Source organism: Lonchura striata, chromosome 12, assembly GCF_050655825.1.
Source record: "Lonchura striata isolate lonStrDom1 chromosome 12, ASM5065582v1, whole genome shotgun sequence".
Classification (NCBI taxonomy): Eukaryota; Metazoa; Chordata; class Aves; order Passeriformes; family Estrildidae; genus Lonchura; species Lonchura striata.
The window spans coordinates 4,950,696-4,978,416 of NC_140714.1; the positions used below are offsets into that span (position 1 = coordinate 4,950,696).

The 27,721-nt window shown below is 45.2% G+C and overlaps 2 protein-coding genes across 7 annotated transcripts in view; both read left to right on the forward strand.

Annotated features, from left to right (window-relative positions):
* Window positions 1-12,122, forward strand: part of FRMD4B (FERM domain containing 4B) — a 125,961-nt gene extending 113,839 nt beyond the window's left edge. For all 6 annotated transcript variants that reach the window (XM_085590306.1, XM_085590305.1, XM_085590308.1 and 3 more), the window contains exons 17-23: window positions 194-422; window positions 3,029-3,085; window positions 4,519-4,666; window positions 5,829-5,954; window positions 6,622-7,430; window positions 8,452-8,584; window positions 10,417-12,122. In XM_085590306.1, coding sequence (XP_085446432.1) covers window positions 194-422; window positions 3,029-3,085; window positions 4,519-4,666; window positions 5,829-5,954; window positions 6,622-7,430; window positions 8,452-8,584; window positions 10,417-10,537 — 1,623 coding nt within the window. In that variant the 3' untranslated portion in view covers window positions 10,538-12,122. The remainder of the gene's footprint in view (window positions 1-193; window positions 423-3,028; window positions 3,086-4,518; window positions 4,667-5,828; window positions 5,955-6,621; window positions 7,431-8,451; window positions 8,585-10,416) is intronic.
* A 3,092-nt stretch (window positions 12,123-15,214) lies between these two features.
* On the forward strand, window positions 15,215-27,207 carry LMOD3 (leiomodin 3). Its single transcript, XM_021550814.4, has 5 exons — window positions 15,215-15,452; window positions 16,386-16,475; window positions 21,023-21,350; window positions 23,148-24,533; window positions 27,034-27,207. Exons 1-5 carry the CDS (start codon window positions 15,334-15,336, stop codon window positions 27,058-27,060), a joined length of 1,950 nt encoding a protein of 649 aa, XP_021406489.3. The 5' UTR covers window positions 15,215-15,333; the 3' UTR covers window positions 27,061-27,207.
* Window positions 27,208-27,721: the final 514 nt, after the last annotated feature.

The following is a 27,721-nucleotide window of genomic DNA, read 5'->3' on the forward strand; positions in this document are numbered from 1 at the left end:
AATTGTACCCTAGTTAGAAATAAGATTCAAGACCTTCATATGCTGAGATTTTCTTGTGTATGAACTTTGGTATTTCTGTATTTTGTGCTCAACATTTCACTTCATCACCACAAAAATAGAACTTTTTAAAATGATTTTCATTGATAATTTCTGTGGGGAGTACAAAGAAATAACGCAACTCACGATTTTGCAGGATCCTACTTTGCAGGACTTGGAGAGCAATTTTATCATACACCAAAAGCTGGTGGAAGCTGCAAAGAAACTTGCCAGTGAGCCAGACCTCTGCAAAAACGTGAAGAAGAAAAGAAAGCAAGAGTATGCTGATGCTGTAAAAAAGCTGCAAGAGATCGAAAACTCCATAAATGAATACAGAATCAAATGTGGCAAAAAACCAACCCAGAAATCAACTCTGGCTCTACCAGGTGAGAGAATTCCCCATGTTCTGATGCAAACAGGAGGGAAAAAGAGCAATTTGGCTTACTTAGAAACTTTGTTTACATCTTCTCTATATGGTTTTTATCTTCTCCAAGGCAGTTAAATAAGAAAAAGAAGATGAAACTGTTGCATCTGATACACTCAGTGCACTGCTGTAGGCTGAAGGCAGAGTAGGCCACAGTTTTAGGAGCAAGCACAGACATGTTCCAGCACCAGGAATGGGCTGAAGGTGCTGTGCACTGAAGGCTGGCAGCAACACCTTGGGTGAAGCTTTTCTGATGCCTGAATTCCTGGTGTGATGAGTGCAGTTGAGCTGCCACATGTAACATCTCTCCCCGGTCCCTCCCATGGTGCTTCATTTCCAGCAGAAATAGAGCAGGCAGGGTTTTCTGCAGGATGGAGGACATTTCTTCTTGATTCAAAATTCCTGATTTCCCAGAAATCATAAGTAAAGTTCAGGAGTTTATGAATGCAATTAGTAGCAAACAGATTTTTTTACTAAATCCATTTGCCACTGAAGAGCACAGTAAAAGCAGATATTCTCAGCCCCTCTGTTGTGAGAGTGTCTTTCTCCTAAGGGAAGTGAGATTCTTGCTGCTTTGTAGGATAATGTGTGAAAACCTGTTAGTATCCAAGCCAATTGAAGGAGTTTTGGATCCTTAGCCCTGACACACCACGGCATCACTGGGCTATCCATCATCACACAGTGATTATTCTGAAAGGCTGATGATCGGCATTTAATGTGGCCCAGCTTGTTCCTGATTGACAGAGGGGAGGGAAACATCTGTTTTACCTGTCTCTTGCTCACTCTTGGATACTGATTGTGGAAGGTCCTGTATTACCTGGGGCACCTGGTGTGTGGTAATGACCAGAAAGGCTGATGAGCAGAGAGATCCATCCATCCTTGGGTGCCATTGTTGGTGTTGGCAGTTTCTTGCCCTGAAGTCCAAGCCTGCAATCAGGAGCTGCATTCCCTTCCAGTCTCAGGCTCTCACCCTGCAGCCTGTATTTGTTTACCTGAAGCTGTCCCCTGCTTCAGTAATTGATTTTATGTGTAACCTTGTCATGGTCACCAGCAGTGCTCTCGGGCTCCAGGTCTGGGTTTCAGGAGGCTGAACATTGATGAGTCACCTGAGTCTGTGAATTGCTTGTTGGAAGCAATATGTTGAATAGTCCCATTGATTTATTGAATCAAACCATAGCTGTTTCCATCCCAGCCCCAAGGGTAGAAGGTGAAGCACATATTGGACTGCTTTCCATGTTCCACTTTCTCTTCCCTTTCCTCCCTCTCTAGCCCAGAGTTTCTTCCTCCATTGAGGGGAGTTGCACAGACCAGGGATTTAAATTCAGATGTCAGTGTATCTGAGTATGTCAGCATTGCACACCCCCCTGAATCCAGCACTGTAGCTTAAGGCTGGCTTTTTTCTTTTCCTCAGCAGGCTTTGTTCCTCCCCACACTGGGCCCAGTTCCATGTTTTACAGCCCTGTGGTCAAATCCACATTAATCAGCTCCCCTGGAGCTTTTTCCCAGTGTCAGGTTGCAAGCAGAGCTGCAGCCCATCCTCGGTGGTCTGACAAGTCCCCCCAGGGCAGGGACCAGTCCTGATTTTTGCTGGTTTTGAACAGCTGCTCTATTTAGTACATTCTTGTAACCAGAGCTTTCCTGGCAGCAAATTGTGACAGCAGGAGCAGTGTACTTGCACATGCTCATGGTAGCTCAGGGCACAAGCAGGTGTCATACACAAAGTGGCTGCTACTGTCATTTTTTTGCTGCTTCCTTTCTGTCATGTTTGAAGATTCATGAAGGTTTTTACCCCACCAGTGCCATATCTTGCCAGAAACAGCCTAGAGACTGAGCTGTCCATGGGTTAATTATCTCTAGTTCAACCTCATTTCTCTGCTGCTGGTGGTCTGCTCCAAACCTGAGTGAGGACAGGCTGTTTCTCATTGTGTAGCATCAAGGTGAGACAGGTACAGTGAAGTGCTGTGAATAAACAACAAAATGTAAAAGAAACAAAAAATTAGTATGCCCATGCAACAGTTCCTGTTTTCTGTGTTGCTGGAATTTGCATTACCTTGATGGAAATCAGTGGAATTACTCTGGATTGATCTTAATTTAATTGAAACAGGATCTGTATACTGATGAAACATTCAAAAGTGAGTGCCAAATTTTAAAAGACTTTTTGTACCTACCTGGTGGGGTTTCAGGTGTACCTAGAGGAGATTAGCTGCTAACAGCCAAGATCTGCATGTCTGTGTAGGCTCCTGACTCCTACTGAAGCACCAAAACACCCTGTGAGATCTGTTGGGGTGGAAAACACCTTTGTAAATCTTGGCCTGATTCCTGCTGCAGATTAAAAAAGAAAAAAAAAAATCTCCTTTGATAATTACCTGGGTGACTTGCTGAACTGCAGTGAACACACAGAGTGATGATGTACCAGGATTGTCTTCAGGCTTTGGGGGCTAAAGAGTAAGGACTGCAGTGTTAAAAATTATCAGCTGGCTCTGAAACTCTATAAAATAAACTGTTATTAAGATATCTGTAAGTTGATGTTGACTCTTTTATGCTTAAAGTGTTTGTTTTTATTCACAGATGATATAATTCCATCCGAGAGCAGCTCCCTGTCAGACACAACCACCTATGATGATGGTATGATGCTTATCCTTTTTTCTCCCTAAAAGTTTGCCCATTTCTTTGACTTAATGTCCATTAGCATGTCCCATCCCTGGAAATGTTCAAGGCCAGGCTGGACAGGGCTTTGAGCAAAACCTTTTAGGGAAATGTGTCCCTGCCCATGGCAGGGAGTTGGAATGAGATGAGCTTTAAGGTTCCTTCCAGTACAAGTCATTATATGATTCTATAATTTTGGTGGCTCTTGATGATAAATTACTTTATAGCAGAGGAAAAAATAGCTGCTCGGGAATATCTTTCCTCCTAACAAATTAGTTTTTGAAAGTTTCTGCTCTGTGAGCTGACCTGAGTCATCTTCAGAGAAGGAAGTTGGTTTTAACATGAGCAACCTGCAAGCTGAAAACACTGTGAGTGTCCCTAGGGCCTGGCCTAGAACTGAAGGACTTACAAATTGGAAGAATTAGCCCAGCCCTTCTGCCCTCACAGCTACTATAAAACTTGGAGAAAGGTGGAATAGTCACAGATACTAATGCTCTATTTACGTTTATCTGTTCCCTAGTGAGCTTGCATCTTGCATGGGTTGGTGTTTGCTCAGCTTACTCATTTCACACACACACCCACAGACACACTCACACCCTGTTCCACAAGGTGGAAAGGACTTGGCCTGCCTCTCCCTTAAACTGGATAATCGTCATTTGGGGACAAACATTATGTAAATTATTACTCACTTTTCAGTTCAGGCCTGATTCTGATCTCGCTTTGTCCCAGTTTTAGACTTGTACAAACCAGGTGGTGCTATAAAATGGATTTACACCTGATTTCTGCTTGTACAAGTGGAAGTGGAGCCAGGCTTGTGAATGTGTTCTCTGTGATGCTTGTCCTGCATTTATATGTATTAGTTGGAGTTTCCTGTTGGCTCTGTCAGGACCTGGTTGTGCCCTAAGCAAAGTGAGAACAAGGATCAAACCAGCATCTTCCCAATTGCCTTCAGCCAAATGTGTCTGTCAGTTGTCTTTGCTCATTCAGTGGCTTTTGAAGTCAGTCTCTTTCAGGTTGTGTTTCAAAACTAATTCTTAAAATGTCATTTTCAAGAGCTGGAAAGTGAGAGAGAGGAACTGGCCTTTGCAGAGGCTGAGCTTGTCTGCTTGGCTCTGGAAAGGATTGCTCTGCAAACAGATGTTTTCCCAGGAAGTTCCATTCTGTGATCTGGCACAGCCCCAAGCTGGGTGCAGTCTCCAGAGGAGTCAGTGCTGCTGGGATCTGTAGGAGCCTCCACGATGTCCTGTCTGTGTGGAGAGAGCTCAGTACGGGCAGGAAATCTTTTCTGGATCCACAACTCCTGCCATTGTCTCTGTACTTGAAAGTGCTTCTCCTTAGGGACCACAGATTTACACACAGAGCAAAAATATCACAGATTTTGCTCTAACAAAGTGCATATTCCTTTCCAACAGTCGGCGAATCACTTCCTGCAGCAGCACAGAGACCCAGCTCTGCACAGCTTTCTCCAAGACTTCCCCCACCAAAGTCCCTTGGCGTGGAGAGAATTCATCTCAGGAAGTCATCCATGAACGAGCAGCTCTTGGAAAGCAGACACTCCAGGTAGGCACACCTCCCTGCTGCTTCACTCTGCACCTGCTGGCATGAGCTGCATCCTTCTGTCCCTGCTGAGCATTCCAGCAGAGCCCACTGCCTCCTTGCTCTTCTGGGCTTACAGGGTTTGGGAGCTAAATTTCTGGGCTTACAGGGTTTGGGAGCTAAATTTCTGGGCTTACAGGGTTTGGGAGCTGAATTTCCTGGCTAAGAACAAAAGTGTGGATAAGCAGTTGACACATATCTCAAACCAAAGTGTAGTGCAGTTTTTGTGAGACGGGTGAGAAATGTAATAGCAAGGGCTGCATTTAAGGAGTTGCTCGTGCTGTCATTCTTTGTGGCAGTTTCTGGGTTTTTTCAGTGCTCGTTTAACAACTTGTCATTTTCCTGATGACTGTGTTTAGCGGATTCAGGCAGCACCAAACCCTACCCATCCGTCCTGATGGTATCAGTATTTCAGCAGGTGCATTATCAAAGCAGACATAATTCATGTGAGGCGTGATGGAGAATTCTCTGTTTACAAGCAGAGTTACTGGGATTCAGACAGCTTCCATCACTAGTGAGCTGTATGTCCATCCCAAATCTATGGGATTTGAGCACTTAATGAGCTAGGACAGCTCCCTGGAGCACATCAAAAGCAGTAGGTATGCAGGTGATTGTGTGATCATGTCAGACCTGGTTCTAGCTAGCAGCTGTACCCAGTGTATGGATTCCCACTGATCCTCAGATTTCTTGGGCTGTCTTGTGTGAGCAGGCTGTTGAAGACACGCTTAAGTTTTAGAGTTTTGAGCAATGCCATGTCTTGCTTTTTTTCCTCATCCTCAAGAGTAGCAGAACACTCCTCCACATGAAGTTCAGAAGTCAAATTATAGCCATATGTACCCATTCAACTGTGATGTCCTTCATTTGAAAACCTAATTGATTTACTTCTCTGTTACCTGCTCTGTCTCTCCTCAATGGTTCTGTCCTTCGGCAGCAACTTGTCCTTCTGATTATCCTGTGAAAACCTCCCTTGAACCACAGGAAAGGGTTGCATTTTTCTTCCTATTCTATTTCTCACACATCCAGTTAGGTTTGTTCCTCCCTTTCTTTAGTTTCTGCGGCACTTCAGGTGCCCGTGGTGGGACCTGTGGGACGTTTAACCTCACTGGGCTTCTCTCCTTTGCTGCAGGGACGTGCTTTCGACTCACAGCAGCCCGTTCCGCACGCTGGAGCGGCCGGCGCAGCCCCACGGCGGGAGGAGCATGCCCACCACCCCCGTGCTGACCCGCAACGCCTACAGCAGCAGCCACCTGCAGTAAGGGACCCCTGCTTCACCTGCCACACCCAGCTGGGGAAGCACCAGAGTCAAAACAAATGGTGTTAGGAGGGCAAAGGGTCGTTCGCTGCGCGGTTTTTCCCACAAGCAGGTTAAGGCTTTCAAAATGTTGCTTAGAGACATTACCGTGGGAAGCCAGCTGTAATATGAGCTCAGTCTGTGCTGTTAGACAGCTGACAATCCATGCTGGAGAAGGAGAGATGCTAGGAATCTTAAAATGTTATCAAGAGCTCAAGGTTTGTAATGCAGCATTGAGAGACAGATCCAAAGGAAACCCATCTTGCCATTTTCTGCTCCAAGCTTGTTACTTGTGTAGGCTTTTCCTTTCTAAAAGCTGAGGGAGCCCTCCTGTAAATCATTACCAAATGTATGTCTGTGACCTTAGCTCAGTGTGTCCCTGTCACAGATTAACCTTGCTCAGCCTGACAGATTATTGTAAGGCAGATCTCCTACTGTTGCAGCCAATACAAAATTCAGCCAAACTGATCTCTGTGCATTGCAAATACTCTGTGTGGAAACATAAGGCAGGATTTGTGTTGTGCTTGGACTGGGGAGGCAGCTGACCTGTCCTTGTGTGCTCTCCCCAGCTCTGTGTGTACATTTGTGTGAGACTGCCTTTAACCAGCCAACATCTGTGTTGTTCTAGGCCAGATGTTTCCCCACACCACTGCCGGCAGCGCAGTGGAAGTCTGGAATCCCAGACCCACCTGCTGTCCGAGACTCCTGCTGAAAAGACAACCTTCTCCCTCTCCAAGTCCCAGCGGAGCAGCAGCACAGAGATCCTGGATGATGGATCATCCTACACCAGCCAGTCAAGTGCAGAGTATTACTGCGTGACACCCACTCCCAACCCCTATTACACCACTCAGACTCTGGACAACAGGACCAGGGGTCGAAGGCGGTCAAAGAAACACAACATTTCTGCCGCAAGTTCAGGAAGCATGCCAAACCTGGCCCATAAGGACGTCCGCAGTGGTGTCTTCCACAAAAATCAGGAGCAGCCTTCCTCTAATAATTACTACATCTCTGGATACTCCCCGTACACCGAGCCGGACGTTTATTACAACGGGGGATACGTTTATGAGAGTGACACGGAGGGGCAGTACAGCGTCAACCCCTCCTACCGTTCATCGGCGCATTACGGATACGAGCGGTGCAGGGAATTCCGCTCCTACCACGAGGACGAGGTGGACAGAGTTCCACACAACCCCTACGCAACCCTGAGGCTCCCGAGGAAGCAAGTTGCTAAAACGGAGCACATAACCAAAAACATTCACAAGGCCTTAGTAGCAGAGCATCTCCGTGGCTGGTACCAGCGTGCCTCCAGCCAGAAGGAGCAGGGTCACAGCCTGCAGGCAGGCTTTGAGTCTGACAGAGGATCTCAGAGGAGTTTGGGCTTCGCTGCTCTGCAGACGCCGTGCTCGCCGAGCAGTCGGGTGTCGTCTTTCTCTTCGGGTAATGTCTGATTTCATCTGTGTTTTTCTAAGTCCTTGCCGTCCTTTCAGTTCTGCCCCCTGTCACTGCCTCAGTGAAGCCAGACCAGAGCTCTGTCCTGAAAGGTAGATGAGGAGCCAAGTAGGGTCTTGTTCTGTTTTGGAAGGATGGTTGTTGGGAAGGATGAATAAATATAATTATTCATAATAATACAGCCAGGATGAAAACAATCCTCCCCACTGGCTGGACAATACCCTTACCTACAGATAAGTCCTAAAGTCAAATGGACTGTTCCATCTCACCCCACAAAATGTATGGTTCACCTCACACCTGTAACCCTCCCCTAAAACATCAGGTGTCTGTAACCCCATTGGCCCAAGTCTTGTTCCAGCCCACCTTGAAGCCCCCTGATAAGGGGGCTCTGAGGGGTCGGATGGCCTCTGGGAACTTCCCCTCTCTTGGATCTTCCCTCTCTTAGGACCTCCACCCTCTCCTAGAGCATCCCCTTGTCTCTCCTCTCTCCCACCCTGTCAAGCCTCACCACGTGCTGCGTCTGGCAGCTCCAAGCAAGACCTTTCTCCATCCCTAATAAACCTGATACCCCAAGAGCAGCCTGCAGAGATCTCGTCTCCATTCATCTACACCGTCCTGGAGCACAGCGCTCCCTACAGAAGGTCTTGCTTGTTATCTTCTCCTGAGAGTAAATGAGCCTTTTGCTCTTTGTGTAAGCACGGTAACCCAGAGAAGGACAAAGAGCATTTGAGTTTGACAGGTATATTTAGCAACTAGAAGCAGTGTACAAAGCTTCATGCCTTGTGATGGCTTCCAAAATATAGTCCAGTGAGCATCACTGACTGTGTCAGAAAGCACTTTAAAAGCTACAGAATACCACCTGCACAGGGCTTGTAAATCGTATTTTGTATTTGCATTGTCTTCCCTTGTCCTGCAAAGCCCAACAGAGATCGCTGATGAAAATTGTCTTGCCTCAGCTGATTTAACTGAAGAAAGTTGTAATTTGTTATAATCCTTTTTTAAATTCCAGCATCTTCTACAAACACTGCTGGGAACTGGAGAAACCCCCTTACACTGGGACTTTCAGACTACGATACGTTGTCTCATTCCTCCTATGCCAGCTGTTATGGGAATGTTTATGGCAACCTTCCTTTGCAGAGCAGGTGAGTAGAATATATATTTTCTGCCCTTCCTCTTGCATGTCACTGGCTCTTAAATCTTCTGAGCAGATCAGCTTGATTTCAAAGAGCCAGGATGAAAAGCATTTATGAAATTGATGTTGTGAGGGCAGGTTTTCTGTGTGGAGCAGATGAAATGTTCCACCACTAACTGTACCCCGACACTGAAGGAAGTGGGGAGTAGTCGTAGTGAAGGATGAACTCATTGGTTGCACAACTTTTTCCTGTGGCTGGTGCAGGGCAGTCAAACATCTTGCAGCCCCTGGTAGCTGTGATGCTCTGGGCAGTGATGCAGGCAGAGCTCACAGTGAGCCCAGTCCCTCTGATGGGGGGACTCTCCTGAACCCCATCAGCAGTTTCCCAGGACACAGTCCCCTTGGGTTCCTGAAGCTGTAGTGCTTGTGCTGATAAACTTTTGTAAAAACAAGAAAATACCTCTCCAACCTCACATCTGAGGTGGTGCCACCTCTGCCAAGTGCATCTCCCTTGGCAGAGATGAACCTGGGAGCCATGGGGGATTGTTGTTATTGGATATGAAATGAGTACACAGAAGCTTGGTAAATTCAAAAAAGACCTAGTTTTATTCAAACATCTGGTATTTATAGAATTCTAAAGGTGTCTGGATTGGAGGATACCACCTCTCCAACCACACTGGTCTAAAGAGCAATTAATTATTTCTCTCCACCCACAGAGAAATATGTAAGCTATTCTATTTATACATGAAATTGTATGGGAACTCTTGACTCTCAAATATGTAAACATTACCAGAAGGCTAAAGAAGTCTTGTGAGAACTTTAAAACTTTCAAAATAACTATAAAAGAAAATTTAACACTTTTAAAAATCAAGGCAACGGGGGATGTGCTCCTGTTTGCAGGCACCCCCTGCTTGTGGGGGCTCTCCCAAGGGCTGCAGAGAGCCCAGGCTCTGCTTGGTCCTTGCAGGAAATCCTGCAGTTCTTGCTGCTTCTGCATGGCATTTTTGATGTGTCCCCCCCGCTGGAGAACACTTGGCTGTCAGGACAGAAAGCTCCTGCCCTGGGGAATGACTCCTGCCCCCACAAATGCCATCACATTTAAATACACTTATGCTCAGTGTAATAAATACCCCACGTGTGCCTCCTGCTTTGTGGGTTGCAGTTTATGCTTGCTGCCAGACCGACTTGTGTGAAAATACTGAATTTTTAATTCTGTTTGTTTTAAAATAAATGGAAGTGTAAGGGAATACATAAAAGCTGTTGTTAGATCCTTTTTTTTCCTGAGCTAAGTGCTATGGGCTGTTTTACTGAAGTGATTTAAAATATCTATGGCAACAGTGTTTAAAAATACTGTTTCTACTAATTTTTTAATTTCTCATAATTGAGCTTTGAAAATTCTGCTTGTATTAGCAGCTTTATTTAAATGAGGTTCATTAGCTATTGATTTTCCACATGCTGAATCACTTGTCTGATTGTTCATCTGCTTTATTTTCTGCTTTAATGTGATCATGGCAAACAAGCAATCAGTACGTCCAACAGTCTTGGCAGAGCTCAAGGCCAGGTTGGAGAGGGCTTGGAGCAACCTGGTGTAGTGGAAGGTGTCCCTGCCCAGGGCAGGGATGTTGGAACAAGATGAGCTTTAAGGTGCCTCCAAGCCAAACCAGTCTGTGATACTTTGAGATTGCTCTTGCACACAACTTTACTGATTACAGCATAAAATTGGGTTTATGCTTGGAGGAAAACTCAAAATAACCAGCATAGCTTTGAGCCCAAGGGAGGTGCATGAATTTAAGAGCCTGGGGAAGACCCTCAGCTGATCCTGGTGCCGTGTTTGTGTTGCAGGACCTACGTGGAGCCGAGCCAGCTGGGCGGGGACGAGGAGGATGGCTTGGAGGCAGAGCTGCCCAGCAGTGAGCAGAGGCTGTTCTGGCATGAGGACTCCAAGCCCGGGACGCTGGTGTAGCCCCCGGGAGCCCCTCATTCATTCCCACCCCTGCGTGCCTTGCACAAAACGCCGCCGACCTCGGGCGGGACTTCAAAAGGAACAAAAAGAGGAAGCAGGCTAAGGCTGTTCTGCTGGGAAAGGTGGAATTCAGCATTCAGAGGGACTGTAGCAAACTGACCAAGTCTTACCACGAATGGCGTTTCTTTGTGAATCCCTACAGCCCAGGGCAAGCCACAGTTCATCTATGACCAGATGCAGCACTTGGTTGAAGTATTTATATTTAGCAAGCACTTTTTGGGAAGATTGGAAGGTCTTGAAGGCAAACCTCAGAGAAAAAAAAAATGTGAAAAGGAGACTCTTACGGAAAAACCAGGAATTATAGGAGCACAAGTCTGATGTCTGAAAGAAGAAGGAAAAATGAAAATTTATTCTGCCATGGCTTATGAGGACCTGGAAGAGGTTTCATGGGCTTATGAAGGATATATCTGTGTGCGTGAGTGAGGCAAAGGGTGATTGAACCAATATTGGAACATTACTTGAAGGAAGGCTGGAATTTTTTTTTTTATGGAGGTTTGAATGAGTCTGTCCAGTTTTTGGGGTTTTGTTAGGAGTGTTTGTTAGCACCACAAGCAAGTTCTGGAAAGAATAAAAATTTGCCGACACATACATCATGTAAAGCTAATAGCTAGTTGTGTATTCAGAAACAGAAGCAGTGAACTTTGAATTCTCTTTTCCGTGATAAAACATAATTAATAACAGCCCATTTAATGACCTTTCCATGGTACAACTTCATTGCGTGGAGGAGTAGGCAAATTGTCACTGTGGCTGCGCGGTAACCCCTGTTCAGCAGGTGACAGTGACACGTTGCTGTGCCACAGTGGGTCAGGGATCCACAGTGGGGAGCCCCAGGGAACAATTTGGTAGCAGTGGCCAGTATTTTAAGGTGGATGCAAACACAAACAGCCAAGTGGGTGCCTTAAAATGAGGGGCATTAGGATTGTACCACGAGTCACCTGAACCGCCAGGTGCGTTGCAAAGTCACTGAGTGACAGAACAGCCTTTTCACAGAAGCGTTTGTGTAGGGAGAAAACGTGTGACTGCAGTCTTGATTTAAGAGGGATAAACCTACCTCAGGTCATCCATCTGTAGGAACAAACTGGCACGGGGTTATCCTGCCTGATTCCTGATGACTCGTCTGCATATGGTAAAATCTCTCTCGTTTCTCAGCTGTACTGTGCTTCAGGATTCCAGCAATGGTGCTCTTTTGTTCTTTTATACAGAAGATTAGTTACTCCTTGTTCATATTGTGAATAGAAAGGTTTCTGATAAACTTTTTTGACTTTTTTTACCAGTATTCCAGAGCATGTAATATATACAGAAGGACACACTTGTTAAGCTGGTACTTAGTTGTTTGTATTAGAGTCGCAATTTGGAATTAAACGAACAAAAACAAAATAAAAAATAACTTATTTCCTTGGTTTTGCATATTTGTATAGCCTTCTAGAAATGCGAAAGCTCTTTTTGCTTATTCTTTTACTACTCTTGAATTTTTTAGACCTATTATTTTGTATAGGTCAATAAACTAAAAAGTGTGCTACCAAAACCACTTCAGCATTCCTCCTGTTTCTCCTTGAGTGCTTGGGAAAGTGCAGTGTATGTTATTTCAGGGCTTTGAAGTGAATCACCGTGGTCTGATTTCTTTTGGCCTGTGGTGTTGGGTGGGGTGCAGAGGGTCAGTGGTCTCATCTGAAGGGAGGTTGGCCCCAGGCAGGTCAGAGATCCCAAAACATCAGAGTATCAGGTCAGAATTTCTGCTTCTCCATCAGCTGTACTGAGGGAGCCAAGCTGGGCTCTCTCAGCATCTCTACAGTGATACAGAGGTGTTGTTGTGTTGTTGAAAATGCTTCTCACTCACCTGTCCTTGCACTAGGAATTTCCACAGCCTTTCTCATTTGGAACGTGGTTTTGGGGGTTTGTGCTGCTCAAGTGCTGGGTCCTCTTTGGAGTTTGTGCCCCCGAGACACCCACCCATCTGTAGGAGTGACTTGGGTGTCAGATGTACAAGTGCTTCTGCAGCCTGGTCACCCAGTAGCTGAGATTATTCAGCCTCACTCTCTTCAGTTGTCATTCCCTACTTTTTGTGGTGTCCATAAACTTCACAACCACCACTGAATTTGTTCTTATATCCAGGTTGCTGGCAAAAAGAGGTGTTTAAAAAAACCTGCAGGTGTGCCCATTGAAATTACCCCTATGACACTGTACATTAGGATTTCTCAAAGCAGCATTTGGGGTTTGCCTGCTGGCAAGTTCTTCATGCATTGACTGCTCTCTGCTGCTACAAACCACCGGTGCTTTGAGCAGGAAGCTGAGCGGTCCCAAATCCAGTTCCTTACCCAGAGCTCATGGAATCAGCACTATCAAAGCTTTTCCTACAGAAAGGAAATGAGATGTGTAACAAGGCCTGTGCCCCATTTAAAGCTTTGTTTGCAATCCTTTCTTTTAATGCTTTTAACCGAGTTCTGTGTTGGCTTTTCCATCAGCATTCAGGATTTAGCTCAGCCCAACACATCCGTGTTGGCACAACACTGGCACTCAGCCTGGCCTCCCAGCTCACTGGAACAGTGATTTTGGATGAAGATGTTGAGAAGATGGGAATTTGAGGTGGGTTTGAGCTGAGGATGGTTGCTGTAATTGGGGGTATTGTCTATAAAACCTCTAGGGCCAGAGTTCAGAGCCTGGTTGTGGTTCCAGTTAGCAAGGGCTGAGCAGAGGAGCTGGAAATGGAAGTGGGATGGTGGAGCTGTAGCTCTCGAGCCCCTCTTGTCATTCTCCACATTCCTGGCTCTGCAAGGGTTTTGTTTTCAGGAACTTCTGTGAGGGGTGGAAATACAAAATGAAGAAGGTGGCCTGGAAGAAGAGAATGAAAATACCCAATTTTTCTCAGATGTTGCTTAAGGTCAGTCTTGGGTGGCAAAGGAGAGAAAGGAAACCCATGATGATCCTGTGGCATCTCCTGCCTATCAAGGGAGCTGCTGCTGCACCCAGTTGTTCCCCAGTACCTTTAACTTTGCCCCTTGCAGATTTCCAGCTTGCTTTGTTGCATTTCTGGAGTGATCTTTTGATGCAGATGTACAACTATTCAGAGAAACAAGTCTGTATACTGCAGCTGAGGGGGTAATAAAGACATACTTGTAATCATTATCTTATTTGTTCACAGCTGAAATACAAATTGCCTGTGCTTTGTTTGAATTCCTATCTCATCTGTGTGTAGCTGTTTAACCACAGCCTGCCTCTCCAGGATAACTGAGGACATCTAGTGCCTGACAGCAGAGTTGAAGAGAGGAGCATTCCTGCCTCTTGTGCTCCTCTGGAATCCTTCCTGACCCTTCCAGTATGAAGAAATATCTAGAAATTCTTATTTGGTAATATCAGAACAAAGCCAGGAGATGAACAAGGTGAAACACCAGACCCACAGGGTTTGATTTTACAAACGTCTCTCTCTTCAGAAGGTAGATGCTCTGATAGGAGTGTGGAGGGAAAATAAAACCCCACTTAAATCTGTGTGTAGTGGAGTGGTTTTGAATGCTTTGAGTTAAAAAGGAGACCCAGTCCTTGCCAGCAATCCTTAAAAAGGAATTTGTGCACTGAGCTAAAATAAGCCATGCCTGATATTTTTAATTACTGTCTGCTTCTTCTCTGCTGTTTTGAACAAAAATACTCTGATATGGGAGGACAAGCAGTGATGGGAGTTGCCATGAGCCCCATGGGAGGCTGGTGTTGGACATTCCTCAGTGCAGGGACCAGGAGGGATGAGGCTCAGGTCAGGAGCCCATTCCCCAACACAGGAAAAATCTTTTAAGATCACTAATCTTTAAAATTCACCTGACTACACTTATGTGAAATTTTTGGTCAAGGAGACTCAATATGTGACTCCTGTAGGTTTCTGCTGACTTCTCATTCATGATCTTGGACTTGCTCAACTGAAGTGTGAAGAATGCAGCAGCAGTGTTTGCAGCTCCTGGGTGGGTGAGAAGCCTTCACCATGACCCAGCCCATCCCAAAACGTGTGTAGGAAACACTCTAAAGATGTAAAGACTGAAGGTTTGCTCCATCTTCTGGGCTTTGGGATCGTTGCAGGAGAGGCTCCCTGTGCTCGCCTGGCACTGTCTGGATACATTCAGACTACTTCTAGGAAGATTTCTCCATTCTGCACTATTCTTCCATCTCCTTTGTACTTTTCTGTCATATTTAATACATTTCTAAGGTATAAAACTGACAGCCTCAGCTACAGCAGGGCCTCACACAAGTAGTGAAGTCTCTGTCAGTGAAATCTCTCCCATGGCAGGATTTATCATCAAAGTTTTTACCCTGTGCTCTGCTGGAGCAAATGTAGCCTGAGGTGACCTTTCCTCCTTGGAGGAAGGGGCAGTGTGAGTTGTGGTCAGTGCTGGTAGCCCAGGAGGACACAAAGGTCAGGGCCTTAACGACACAGAAGCAAGATTCTAACGAGAAGCAGCCAGCTCCTTGCCATCCATCCACCTTGGTTAGCCCTGTCAGTCCCTTATGATGAAGGGACTCACCATAAATCCTTCAGCAAGTCCTTGACTGCACAGGGACGTGCTCTGCCCCCCTGGACATCTCCTGCCCTGTTCCAGCACAGCAGGAAGGAGTCTCAATTTCTATTTCATCATTAGAGTGCCATCAAAGAGCTGCAGATGGAGAAGAGTTTGCAGCCAGCCAGGGCTCAGCTGGAGTAACTCTAGAAGAAATCCTTGCACCTGCTGCCAGCCTGAGGTTAGGGAAGGACGTGCCCCATGTGTACAGAACGAGGTGGCCATGTGGCCTTTGCAGCATCACTGCCTGTGGGCTCATTTTGGTGGCAGGAGGACACGAGGTGTGAGGCTGTGACAGGTTTGGATGCTGCAAAAGAAAGGTAAACCCTATTTCAGTGTGAAAGGTGACATTGTTTCCTAGGATGGCTGTTTCTCATCTGATTTATTTATGTTGAATTCAGTGTTTCATATAAATGTGGAGGTGATTGCTCCTTGTAAAGGTTATGATGTTGCTTCTTGAAGAATCCTTGACATTGTGTTACTGCAGTTCTGATTTAATAGTGCTGCCAGGCAACATTGGGAGTGAAAATACAGATTCGGCCTAAAAAGAAAGGGTATATTTTAACATTTAATTCTAGCCACTGGTTTTTTGGTTTTAGCATGAGGTTTTGTCACTCCTGGGTTTGTTGGGTTTTTTGGGTTTTTTTCCCTGCAAACCCAGAGCGCAGATAAATTGTAAGAATAAAGGCAGAGTTAGCAGTAAATAATTGCTGAATTGCACATGCTGTCACAGACAGGTCCGTACACAGTTTTCAGGGAGATTAATGTCTTCTCTCAAGGTCTGAGCTTGCGTTTCTGATGCAAGTATTGAGTCTCTGAGCCTGTTTGGCACACGGATTTGGAATAACAAGCTCTCTGTTAATAGTGGTAAACATTTGGGTAAATGCCCTGTGTAATGCCCATGGGCAGTGTGAGGTTCAGTATTGTAAATGCAGATGAATCTAGTGGGAAGAAATGATGATGTCTGACTCAATTCAGAAGGCTGAATTATGTTTTTATTATAAATATGCTAAAATACTTTAATATACTGTATACAAGGAGGATACTAAGACTACATACTATTTTTTCTGACTCTATCTCTAACACAACTTGTGACCCTCTATGAGAGCCCAGCCCCAGGTGGGTTGGATTGGCCATCAGCCTCAAACAATCCTCACCAGAATCCAACCAAGCAATCATCCCAGGTAAACAATTCTCCAAACACATTCAAAATCACTCATGGTCTCTCACAGACCTGTTTTTATTCACCACAGGGCTGGTTTTCTGCTCCTTTGGGCAGCTGTTAGCACTGTGCTTTGGGAAGAAGAGGTAACAAACCACCACCCAGGGATGAAAACATTCAGGTATTTACAAATGCTTCTCCAAGGTCACATAAATAACAAGCTGGGAAAGGAAAATACCAAGTTAGCAGAAGCCAGTGCTGAGTGTTTCAGCATTTTGCTCATGTTTGTGCTAGAAATGATATCTGGGAGCAGAAATTCCCTCCTGCAGCCACAGAACTGCTCTGGGTAACAGAACACGGTGCAGAGCAGCCCCCCTGGCTGTGTTGGGGGTGCTGCTCCAGCCATTTTAGAATGTGGTCAGTAAAAAAAAGATCTGGGAGATGGCAGGGGAGGTGTAGTGCTGTTCAGTGGCAAGCAAGCCCAGAAAGTCAGTCTTTGGGGGTCAGATTTGGAACAGCTTTTGGCTCTGAATGGGGCAAAGGTTTGTCCTGGGTCAGCCCAGACTGCCAGGATCAGCTCAGTTGGCTTTTGTGTCATCTCCAGACCCCCACCAGCAAAATCTCAATGCTCATATGTGGGGCTGTCTCCTATCCCAAAATCATGGAGCTTTTGATATTTTTTAATGGTTTAAACAATTGAAATTATTTTAAAATCCATTTGCTGATTATTTAACCCTTTTTGATACAAACCAAGGAATATGCATCTGACTTGCCAATGCATTTCCCTACAGGATTGCTTTGGACAGGCCACTGTGGGTGGTCAGTGCCCTGCCCCAGGCTGAAATGTTCTGTCCTTGATTTCTGTCATAACCAAAGTCTTCTCCATGCTCCCTTTTTCTCCCTACACTTGTTAATGTTTTCTTTTCCCTGTAATCAAGAAGGTGCATGATGACAGAGGTTGTTTCCTACTGCACAGGTACTGTAGCTGCTCTCAGATTTCTCTAAAAATGGAAACAAACAAACAAAAAAAAATCACCAAGTTCTTTTTGGGGGGAGCAAATTAGAAGCATCCAGGTCCCACTGAAACACGAGATGCAGCTCTGCTTGTTTCCCTAGAGGCAGAGGAAATTACAAGACATCAACCCAGTGATGATGGGAGAGATCATGGGAGATGATGAGAGATCTCAGCACAGTGACATGTGGTGGTTGGCTGAGCTGGGGCAGCAGTGGGGGGCTCATACCCCATCCCTGCTGCTCCCTCCTGCCCTGACCCAGCCTGCTGTGCCTGCTGCTTCTCACAGGGTTTGACTTTGCAGCTCCCTGTCTTGGGCAAATACTTCTAAAGTCAGATGTCCTTACTCTATTTAAGCAGCAAACTTAATCTGATATATTTATATCTGGAAGAGTTTGGAGATGTGGTGGGTGATTTTTTTTCCCCTTGGTGTTTTTCCCACAGGGTGTCTCTCTATGACTGCTCCCATTCCTCAGTGGTTGTTATTGTTAAGATGCCATCATCTGATCCTTTATAATCCCTGTATTGGGTTACATTGCATTGCTGGACATGCTTGGTGTGTGCTACTGATTGTCAATTTTAGACTCTCCCATCAGCCTACGAGTTTCTTAAAAGTAATGCAAGGTTATGTTACATGGGCACATTCCCTGACTTGCTCCAGTTGCACTTGGAAATGCCATGGATTGGTAATAGAGGGGAATTAATGTGGGGGGATTTATAAGCAAAAAAAAAACCCAACATTATAGAAATTGCTCTCCAATATTTGACCACAGCATGTGTCCCATCAATTATCTTAAAAATAGAACAGTTTTAGGCACTCAAAACATGGGCTGCCTGTCAAATAGTGACACAGCAGTCAGGCCTTCCTGATATTCAAGCTAAGAACTTGTCAACCTTTTGGCTTTCAAGAGGGCTGGGTTGGAATTTTTGAACAGAGCATTTAAATGAGAATAAAAAATCAGTGAGGTGAAGCAATCCTGCAGGAGAAGCTGCAGGATTCATTCCAGAGTTCATCCATACGTGAGCACCTGCCTTACAAATGTGAGTCAGGATGGTTCATTACCAAGGGCAGACCTCTCCTTCTGTCAGTGTGCTCCTGAAGTGTTTTTGCTTAATGCTTGTTGGGTGCCTGCTTAGTGTGAGTTTTGAGCTGTAGGAATTGCTCTGTGATTGCTGCAGGTGCCTCTTGTCTTCTGCTGAGGCTTTGAGTGCAGCTCTGGCACAGCACAGCTCTGCCCTCCTGTACCAGTGCAGCAGCTTGTGAGCCCGGGGATTCCTGAACGAGTGTCAAATTGGTGTGGAAATAGCAAGTGTCACCAGTGGAGGTGGCTTTCCTGTCTTAATGAACATTGAGGAATGTGTGATTATTTTGGAAAGCTCTGAGGGGAACACCAACAAATGTTTTTGGGAAGAAGATGGGAGTTTAGACTTGGAAAAGTGTTTTAGACCAACCATGAGCGTGTCCTGACCTCAAGAGTGTTGTTTGTTGCTCTAATGTGCTGTTACCAGAACACCACTAAGCAGTGTGTTAGGAAAGGAAGTACACCCTGGAAACATAATTTATGGAGGAGAGACCTAAAGTAGGCAAAATATGATACCCACCTTGGAAATCTGTGGGATTAGCACCCATGTCACCAGGAGAGGTGTCACCAGGAAGCCCCTTGCTCTGCAGCTGATGGGGAAGGCATCATTCCAGTATAGAGTTTCCTAATCATGGTATTGACAAGTGATATGTCTCTGCTTAAGAGAAAAAGTGGTTTTCAAACACCTGATAGTGTTCTCAGTACCCCTGTTTTCCTTCTCAAGAGGACTTCATAGGTTTGACCCTGCTTAACTGAGATGATCTGACAAGACCATGGCCCAAGATGGCCTGGCTGAAGATCCTGGAAACCCAAGAAGGTGGCATGGGGCTTTATTTACAGGCAAGAAATTAGCAAGTGAGAAGCAAGCACTGAATAGACAGCTTCTGTGGCCCAAACTGCATCGTTTGGGAGAGTGGCATTCCAGCTACTGAAGAGCATTGATTTATTTGAGAACATCAGGAACCCATTTATGGGTTCCATTATGGGCAGCAATCACTGGGGGTTAGAGCTGCTGGAGCAGATAGATTGATGTGTGGGTCTGTTGTTGTGCTTGCTACTGCATAATATAAAACAAGGATAAGGACATCCCTGAAATACCAAAGGGGCAAATGGAGCCATTGAATTCTTGGCTTGGGCTTTTATTATCTTTTCCTTTGCCACTTATTCTGTTCTTAAGTTTTTGCTCTCTCCCCTGCTGTGTAACAGCATTTCTCAAATGAGGACCTTTGGATAATGGACTTTTAATAGAGGTTAACAGGGCTTAGAACTCCATGGTTCATGTTGCAAAACACAGCAAAGAGACACCATCATCATGCAGAGCCTATTTTGCTGCTGGCAGACTCCAGCAGAGAGCATGGCTGAGACTGTGATGAGAAATATGGTTTAAAAATTGGCAGGGCATGGTTTCTTAGCCTCTCCCCCATGGTTTTGTTCCTGTGGAAGCTGCATTTGCAAGGTGTGGATTTGATTTGATACCCCTGCAAAGAAAATTTGAAATTATGAGAGGAAATCTTCCTAATCCAATGAACGGCCCAAACTGTGAGTAGCAAAATCAGCCACCCTTGCTACTTTACTATTACAGAGAAACCATGCACATGGTGAGGTTGGAGGTTTGCTGTGTGAATTTAGCAGCCTATAAAATATTCTGAAGAAAGAAGGAAGCACTTGGATGAAATGGACACCTAACAAAAAAATGAGTTTGGGGAGTTACATCTGGTCTACAAATATAACAAAGTGAATCTTTGTAGTTGCTTATTAACTCTGAAAAAAAAATGGTAAAAAGTAGGAGAAGGACGAGCCTGAGATGAACTGCCAGCCAAAAAGAGTTGATGTTGCAAATGATGTTCATGACAGGGCCAGGCCAGTCAAGAAGCAGGCATGGCATTGCCCCTGGGTGGGAGCAGGGATGTGCCATGGGAAATGTTTCCCTGGGAGAACTCAGGCTGCTTCAAGGGGCTGCTGCCTGTCCTTGCATGGACCTCTGTCCCCAGGCACAAGGTGCATATTGTACCAGCTCTACCCACCTTTTTCCACCTTGGAGAACTTTCTCCTGACCAGCGTGTGAGGGTTGGGAGAGGTCACCAAGCAAGGGTGGCTGCACTCACACCAAAACCCCTTGTGACGGTCATCCAGGACCTAGACCTGGCCAAAAGCAGCTCAGGGGCTGGGGTCTTCGGTCCTTTTGAGACAGATTGGAGATGTTATGGACACAGAGACCTTTCTGATTCTTCCCAGAGGCCAGATTTCACCTGCACATCTCACAAGTGCCACTGATGTCCCTTCATCCTGCTCTGGCAGTTCCAGGGTGACGCCCTGAGCGGTGCAGTGTCCTGGGAATCCTCTGGAACATGTCTGTCTTCTGCCTCCCTCAGTGGGGGACACACCAGCTGCACTGAAATGTCAGAAGGGTTTGCACAGCTGACAGGTTGCTGAAAATGGAGCATCGCCATAAATTCTCTTTATCCAGCCAAGTGCAGCTTAATATAGACTTAGCTGCAGGGGCTGTGTCCCACACTGAGCCTGGGAGCTGCCACAGCTCAGGACCAAAACATGAACTTGTCGATTTAACCAGATCAACTACTGCTAGTGAGGGGGGAAAATAGGAAATCCTTTGAAATTTATCTTTCTCTTTAGGTTTAAAAAGTATAAGAGGAAGGAGGGAAGAATGAACATGTCTGAACTTGGCCAAAACTCTGATGAAGACGTGTGTCCTGAGGACATTGATGAGGATGAAATCCTGGCTAACCTGTCCCCTGAGGAGCTGAAGGAGCTGCAGAGCGAGATGGAAGTCATGGCCCCAGACCCCGAAATCCCAACTGGGATGATACAGAGGGATCAGACAGAGAAACCCCCCACGGGGAGCTTCGACCACAGGTCCCTGGTTGACTACCTGTACTGGCAGAAGGCATCCAGACGCATGCTCGAGGATGAGAGAGTTCCTGTCACCCTCTTGCCCTCTGAGGTAACAAGCAAAAAATCACAAATATTTATTATGCATCAGCAGTGGGATCTGTTTTGTAGCTTTAATACCTTAACCTGCCTCTGCTTCTGTCCCTTACGTAAGGTAGAGTACAAACAAATATAGATTAATCCTAAAAGCCTCATCAGTGATAGAATCCAGATTGGACTGATGTCAGGGTTAGTAATTTTTTAATTGCTTTTCCCAAATATTTATGTAAGCTTTTTAATAGGAAAAAAAAATCCTAATTCTGATTTGAGTAAAGCAAATCACTGAGAAACTGTCACAAGATCATTTTTGGAGGATGTAACTCTAATTAGTTTGATTTTGCATATGGAAGAGCACCACGTTGCTTTTCCATGGAAGATTATATTAATCATACAAATTAAATTATTAATTGACAGAATTTAATGGCGCACTGGAGAAAAATCCAAAATCACTCTATTTTAACAGGATAAAACATTAACAACCAAGCCTGCAAGCTCTTGAACAAGTTCAGCTCTACTCAGTACAGTGCTTAAATTTATTTGACTATCCCCATGACTTTGAAATAAAGTTAAGGTCATACTTAGATATCTTTCAGGATGAGGGCTACACTTAAAATACGTTAATAGAATTGAAACTTGGCCAGATAAAACACATCCATACTTGAATGTGAAATTCACTAGAAGTGAATTTGAGGTAAGTGATTTATTTTACTTTTGTTTTGAATATCAGTGGTTTGCTAATACACGCCAGTGTGGCACATCCCAGACTTCCCAAGGCAGGTTCCATGGGCTGCCTGTGGGATTTTTTTTCTCCTCCTGCAACACTCTTGTACTCAAAGAAATAATTCTGTAAACACTTCTGAGGTTAAATCTGAAACCCGGGTGTGGAGCTGGCTGCTGCATTCACAGCTGGTCAAGCAATCCCCACCCAAACCCATTCACCACCACAGCCCCAAGGGCAGAAGTGACTGGGACCATTTTGTCTGACTTTGGGTGCAGCATAAGCCATGACACTGTCCTGCCTGAAGAGTGCAAATCTCAGGGGAATAGCTTGATTTTATTAGGATTTCTCTGTGGTGGAGGAACTGCTTGCAAAAAGACGCTTGACAAAGAAAAATCTCAGCAAGGAGTGTTTCTGGAATTGGCAGGTATTTGCAACTAATTTATTTGGATGGTAGAAGCCTCACTGCCCTGCAACTTCATGCAGAGGCTGGTTTCTTATCTCTGGACTCCAAACTGAGCTAATATTTTATCTTCAGTGAGGTGCTGCCTCAGGTGTGATGCTCTGGGACTGCCAGAGCAGGTGGCCTTGTTGTCCCTTGTGCTGGATGATTCCACAGTGGTCACAATGCACCCTCTTCACTCCTCCTTGGGCTGAGCAAACCATCAGGGGTTCACCCTCATGTCCAATGCTTTGTGGCACACAAAGGAAACTTTCTCTCTTGTCAAAAAAATTATAAAGATTACACTAAATCCAGAAAGAGACTTTGGATCAGAAACTCTTAATCCCCAGAAGGGTTCAAAGAACATCTTAACATATCATTAAATATGTTCAGGATTTAATTGTTAGGACTTAATTTAGTAGGCAAAGATAAGAAACTGGTTTGCAGCCTCTTTAGGAACAAGTTGTTCCTGTGTTCCCAAGAAAACTAGTACAGCCTGAATTTACAGCAGTGAGACTTTTAAGGATTATTCTCTACTGTATAGGCAAAGAGGGATCTAAATCCAGCTGCTACATGTTTATTTGAGCAGAAAGCTATTGTAACAAAGATGTTCTGCAACTATTTCAGCTGTGAGGTTTTGTCTTCCTCAGAGAAGTGCTGCGGAGGAGATGGAAGGAGAGGCTGGCAGCAGTGGTGAGGTGGCTGGTGGGAGGATGCCAGGAACAGAGGGAAAAGAGAGACATTACCAAAATGAGCACGTGTCTGAGTCAAGACCACAACCTGGGGACACAAAGAAAGATAGAAGTGATGAGGAGAGAGTGGTGGAGGAGGATGAGAAAGAAGAAGCAGAGGAGGAAGAGGAAGATGATGAAGAGGAAGAAGAAGAAGAAGAAAATGAGAGTGAATTGGAAACAAAGGAGAATGACACCAATGAGAGCAGTCACATCAACCAGATAAGTCAGAAGCCAGGTACAGAACCAGGAGATATCAAAGAAAAGCCTAAGGAAAATGAAAAGAAAATATCAAAATTGAACATCCCCCAGAAGTTAGCGCTGGATACCAGCTTCATGAAACTAAGTGCCAGGCCCTCAGGAAATCAAACCAATTTAGAAGACAGTTTGGAGAAAGTCCGAAAAAACAACCCAGATGTGAAGGAGCTCAACCTGAACAACATAGAAAACGTCCCCAAGGAAATGCTGATAGATTTTGTCAACGCCATGAAAAAGAACAAAAACATAAAAACGTTCAGCTTGGCCAACGTGGGGGCCGACGACAATGTGGCATTCGCGCTGGCCAACATGCTGAGGGAGAACAGGAGCATCACCACCCTGAACATTGATTCCAATTTCATCTCTGGCAAAGGCATCGTGGCCATCATGCGCTGCCTGCAGTACAACGAGACGCTGACGGAGCTCCGCTTCCACAACCAGAGGGGCCTGCTGGGCCACCAGGCAGAGATGGAGATTGCCAGGCTGCTGAAAGCCAACAACACCCTCCTCAAAATGGGGTATCACTTCGAGCTGCCGGGGCCCAGGATGGTGGTGACCAACCTGCTCAGCAGGAACCTGGACAAGCAGAGGCAAAAGAGGCAAGAGGGGCAAAGGCAGCAGCAGATGAAAGAGCAGAAAGAGTTGATAGCCATGCTGGAGAATGGACTTGGGTTGCCTCCCGGGATGTGGGAAATGCTGGGAGTACCACTGCCCCAGCTGAGGATGCAGGAGCCCCCACAAGCCCCTAAACCCCCCGTCCCTGCAGCTGTGTCACTGAGCAAGAGGCAGGAGAACACGAGGCCACCAGCACCCGAGCAGCCGTGCAGAGAGAAACCCATCAGCTTCAAAGTGGTCAAGCTGAAGAAGACTCAGCGCAAACCCCCCGTGCCAGAGTACGTGGAGCCTGCTGAGAAAACCAACCTCAAAGATGTCATCAAGACACTTAAACCAGTTCCCAGGAGAAGACCCCCTCCCCTGGTAGAAATAACTCCCAGAGATCAGCTCCTCAACGACATCCGCCAGAGCAACGTCGCTTATCTCAAGCCGGTGAGTGCAGAGTGGTGTCTCTGAGGGAGGGGATGGCAGCCACCTGCTGTGCCCTGAGCTCTGGTTGGGAATTTTGGGCACTGGCAGGGCTGGCAAATGTTGCTATTGGACATGAAATGAGTACACAGAAGCTTGGTAAGCTCAAAGGAGAAAAATAGAGAAAGTTTTATTCAAACAGCTGGTATTTATAGAATTCTAAAGGTGACTGTGGATTGGAGGATGGAATTACCACCTCTCCAACCACACTGGTCAAACCAACAGTCCATTAATTCTCTCCTCCCACAAAGAAGAATGCAAAACAATCATTATTTATATGAACAGTGCATGAGAACTCTAGTAGAAAAATGTAAATATTATCAGAAGGCTAAAGAAGTTTTATGAGAACTTTAGAACTTCCAAAAGAACTATAAAAGAAAACTTAACACCTTTAAAAATCAGGGCAACAGGCAAATGCACCTGCAAATGGCATTGCCATCCTTTAGTATCAGACTGCAGGTGGTTGTTTTCCAGCAGCACTGAGATATGGCTTGCACAGGGAACTCACTGCAAGCACCAAGCCTGCAGCCTTGTGCATCCCTGGCTGCATCCACAAGGTAAAAGAAAGGAAATTCACTCAGGAGGTGAACAAACCCTCAGAAACTAAACGTTACTATACTCCTAATAGTGTATTACTTATGACAGGCCCATGCTATTATAAGACAGTTGTTTCAGGAATACAACAGTATTATTTTTCACATTAGTCCCCCATAAGCCCCATGTTTCTCTCTTCAATAGCTGTGTTTTCCCCTAGCTCTCACTTCATACAAGAGAGCACTGTCACTTGGCACACACTGAAATCCAGCCTGGACTCATAATCTGCAGCCCTGCTTCTGCCTGCTTCACCCAGTAACAAGGAGTGCATTATTTTAGTGGTCCTTTGCTGCTCATTCTTCTGTTTGTCTTTATGTAGATCAATTGCAAAATTCTAGTGCTAACAGGAAAAAATAGAAATTAGATACACCAGCAGTGAAGATGGAACAAGGTTGTGGGAAGAAAGTAGTGGTACTGTAGGAGGTTTTAAATTTGTTTTCAAGTAAAACTTTGCCACTGAAAATTGGCTCAGTGGTCAATTCAAGTGAGCTCAAGATCATCCTGACTTTAGAATGCCAGTTCAAAACTGCAAACTGCCTCTTGGGTATGGTCTCACTTGGGTACCAAATTCATGGGCTTCTTCTCAAAATGTTGGCCACCAGATTTAAACTCTTGATCTCCTGACCTGTTATATTCCCTTGCATTGATTCAAGGGAATTGAATTGATTCATTGATTCATCATTGGCTGATATATTTGTAGCTTGATGCCTCTTTGTGTTGCCAAGGCTCGGGGAAGAGGACAGAAAATCTCTTGTAGTTAAAAATAGTCAAGTAATACTTTGTAATTTTTTTTCCTTTCAATATTGACATTTTAATATAGTGGGACTAATTTTGCTTTCATTTATACCTACAAAGAAATAATTATTTCCTCCGTAATTCCAGACAGAGTAATTTGTCCTGATATTTGGGCAGGTGCGGGTTCCGTAGTGACCTCAGATTTTGGTCCAGGATTACCCTGAACATTCTGTTCTGTAGGCAAGGTTTGGGGTTCTGAGTTTCTGCTGGCCAGTCCAACTCGGCTGCAGCCAAGGCCTCTCCTCAAGACATTTCTGGCCTTTCTAGGCCAGTCTAGGGTTTGCATTTTGGTTCCACATCCCAGACAACAAGACCTGCTTGTGGGAAGCTCACAGATCGTGCTGGTGGCAGCAGGTTAGTCCTTCATGGCCGTGGAGATGCTGCCTTCCCAGCTCTCAGGATCCTGGACAGTGGCACTCGTTCTCTGCCAGGCACAGCCCTTATTCTGTACAGCAATGGTTGAGAAACCTGGGTGCTGCTACATGCCAGGGGCAATACTGAGCCCCAGCCATTCCCCCCAAAATGGTCAGGAGGATTTTATCCATGAGAGCTGTGGGGTTAAAGATAGAGAGATCAATGCATGGTGTATCCTAAATATACCAGATAAGAATTCCTGTCACAGCCCATGGAAAGATGAAATGATGGACACACATACTGGGGGCTTGGGGCGGTTTGTTTTGGTGGATTGTTTGGGGATTTTTTGGGTTGGTTCTTTTTTAGGCTCTGTCATCCCCTTGTCTCCGATTTGGGACATTAGGGTGTCATTCACCTCATCCCCCTTGATCTTGGTAACTCCTTTTTGCCTTAATTCCCTCAGCTTTATTTCTGAAATGGAGTTTTGCTGCTTGAGCTGAGCTAAGTATTTGTTCTCTCTGTGGTGGGACTCAAAGCCTTCAAATTGATTTCCTGGACCTTAAGCATTGCAAACATCAGGTGGGGCATTCCAAACAAAAGAGAGCTCCCAACCAGAGCTCCTTGGAGTTCCCAGCTGTTATATTTTAGTTTCTGGGGGTTTGTATTATACTAAACTGACCTGATAAATTTCCTCCTAGTAATACTTCATGTCCTTGTCCAGGTGCCGTTGCCAAAGCAGCTGGAGTGAGAGACCAGACTGACCTGAAGAAAACAACTTGGAATAAAGACTATTCAAGTTTTGCTTACAACTGTTTCAGCAGATGTTTTCTGCAGAACCCAGGTGGTGTATTCAACTCTTTGGGAACAAAGCTTGTGATACACACTTGTGAAAGTGTGGTGAAAAAGGCTGGCATGGGAAAAGTCAGTGCTAAGTGTTTCCATCAGGTATCAACCAATCCCACTGCCATCTGTCTGCCAAGGGGATTTGAGGCTTCAGTTTATTGTGGGAGTATTTTCTCAGAGGCATCAATAACCTTGTCTTTCTAGTTTGTCAGCAAACTATTTCGCTTCCACGTTGTCCTTCTGCTGGCAGATTCTGCAGGAACACTCTGTGCTTTATCTTATCTTTCTTTTCACACAAATGCTACTTTATTACTCTCTTGTCCATGAGAAATGTATTTGGTTTCTATGTATACAGCTTCATTTTTTAGGCTAAGGAAACAGAAATGAAATAAAGCTCTCTCTGTAAGAAGTGTGCAGCACTTCCATTGCTAACAAAGCATTCACAGAACAACTGCTCTGGTACAACGAACACCTTCCAAGCTCCATTTCAGAACAATGTCTAGTGGGTATTGTACCTGATCAACATTTAAAAGATGATGCCATGCTCTGCTTTGGGAACTGTGATG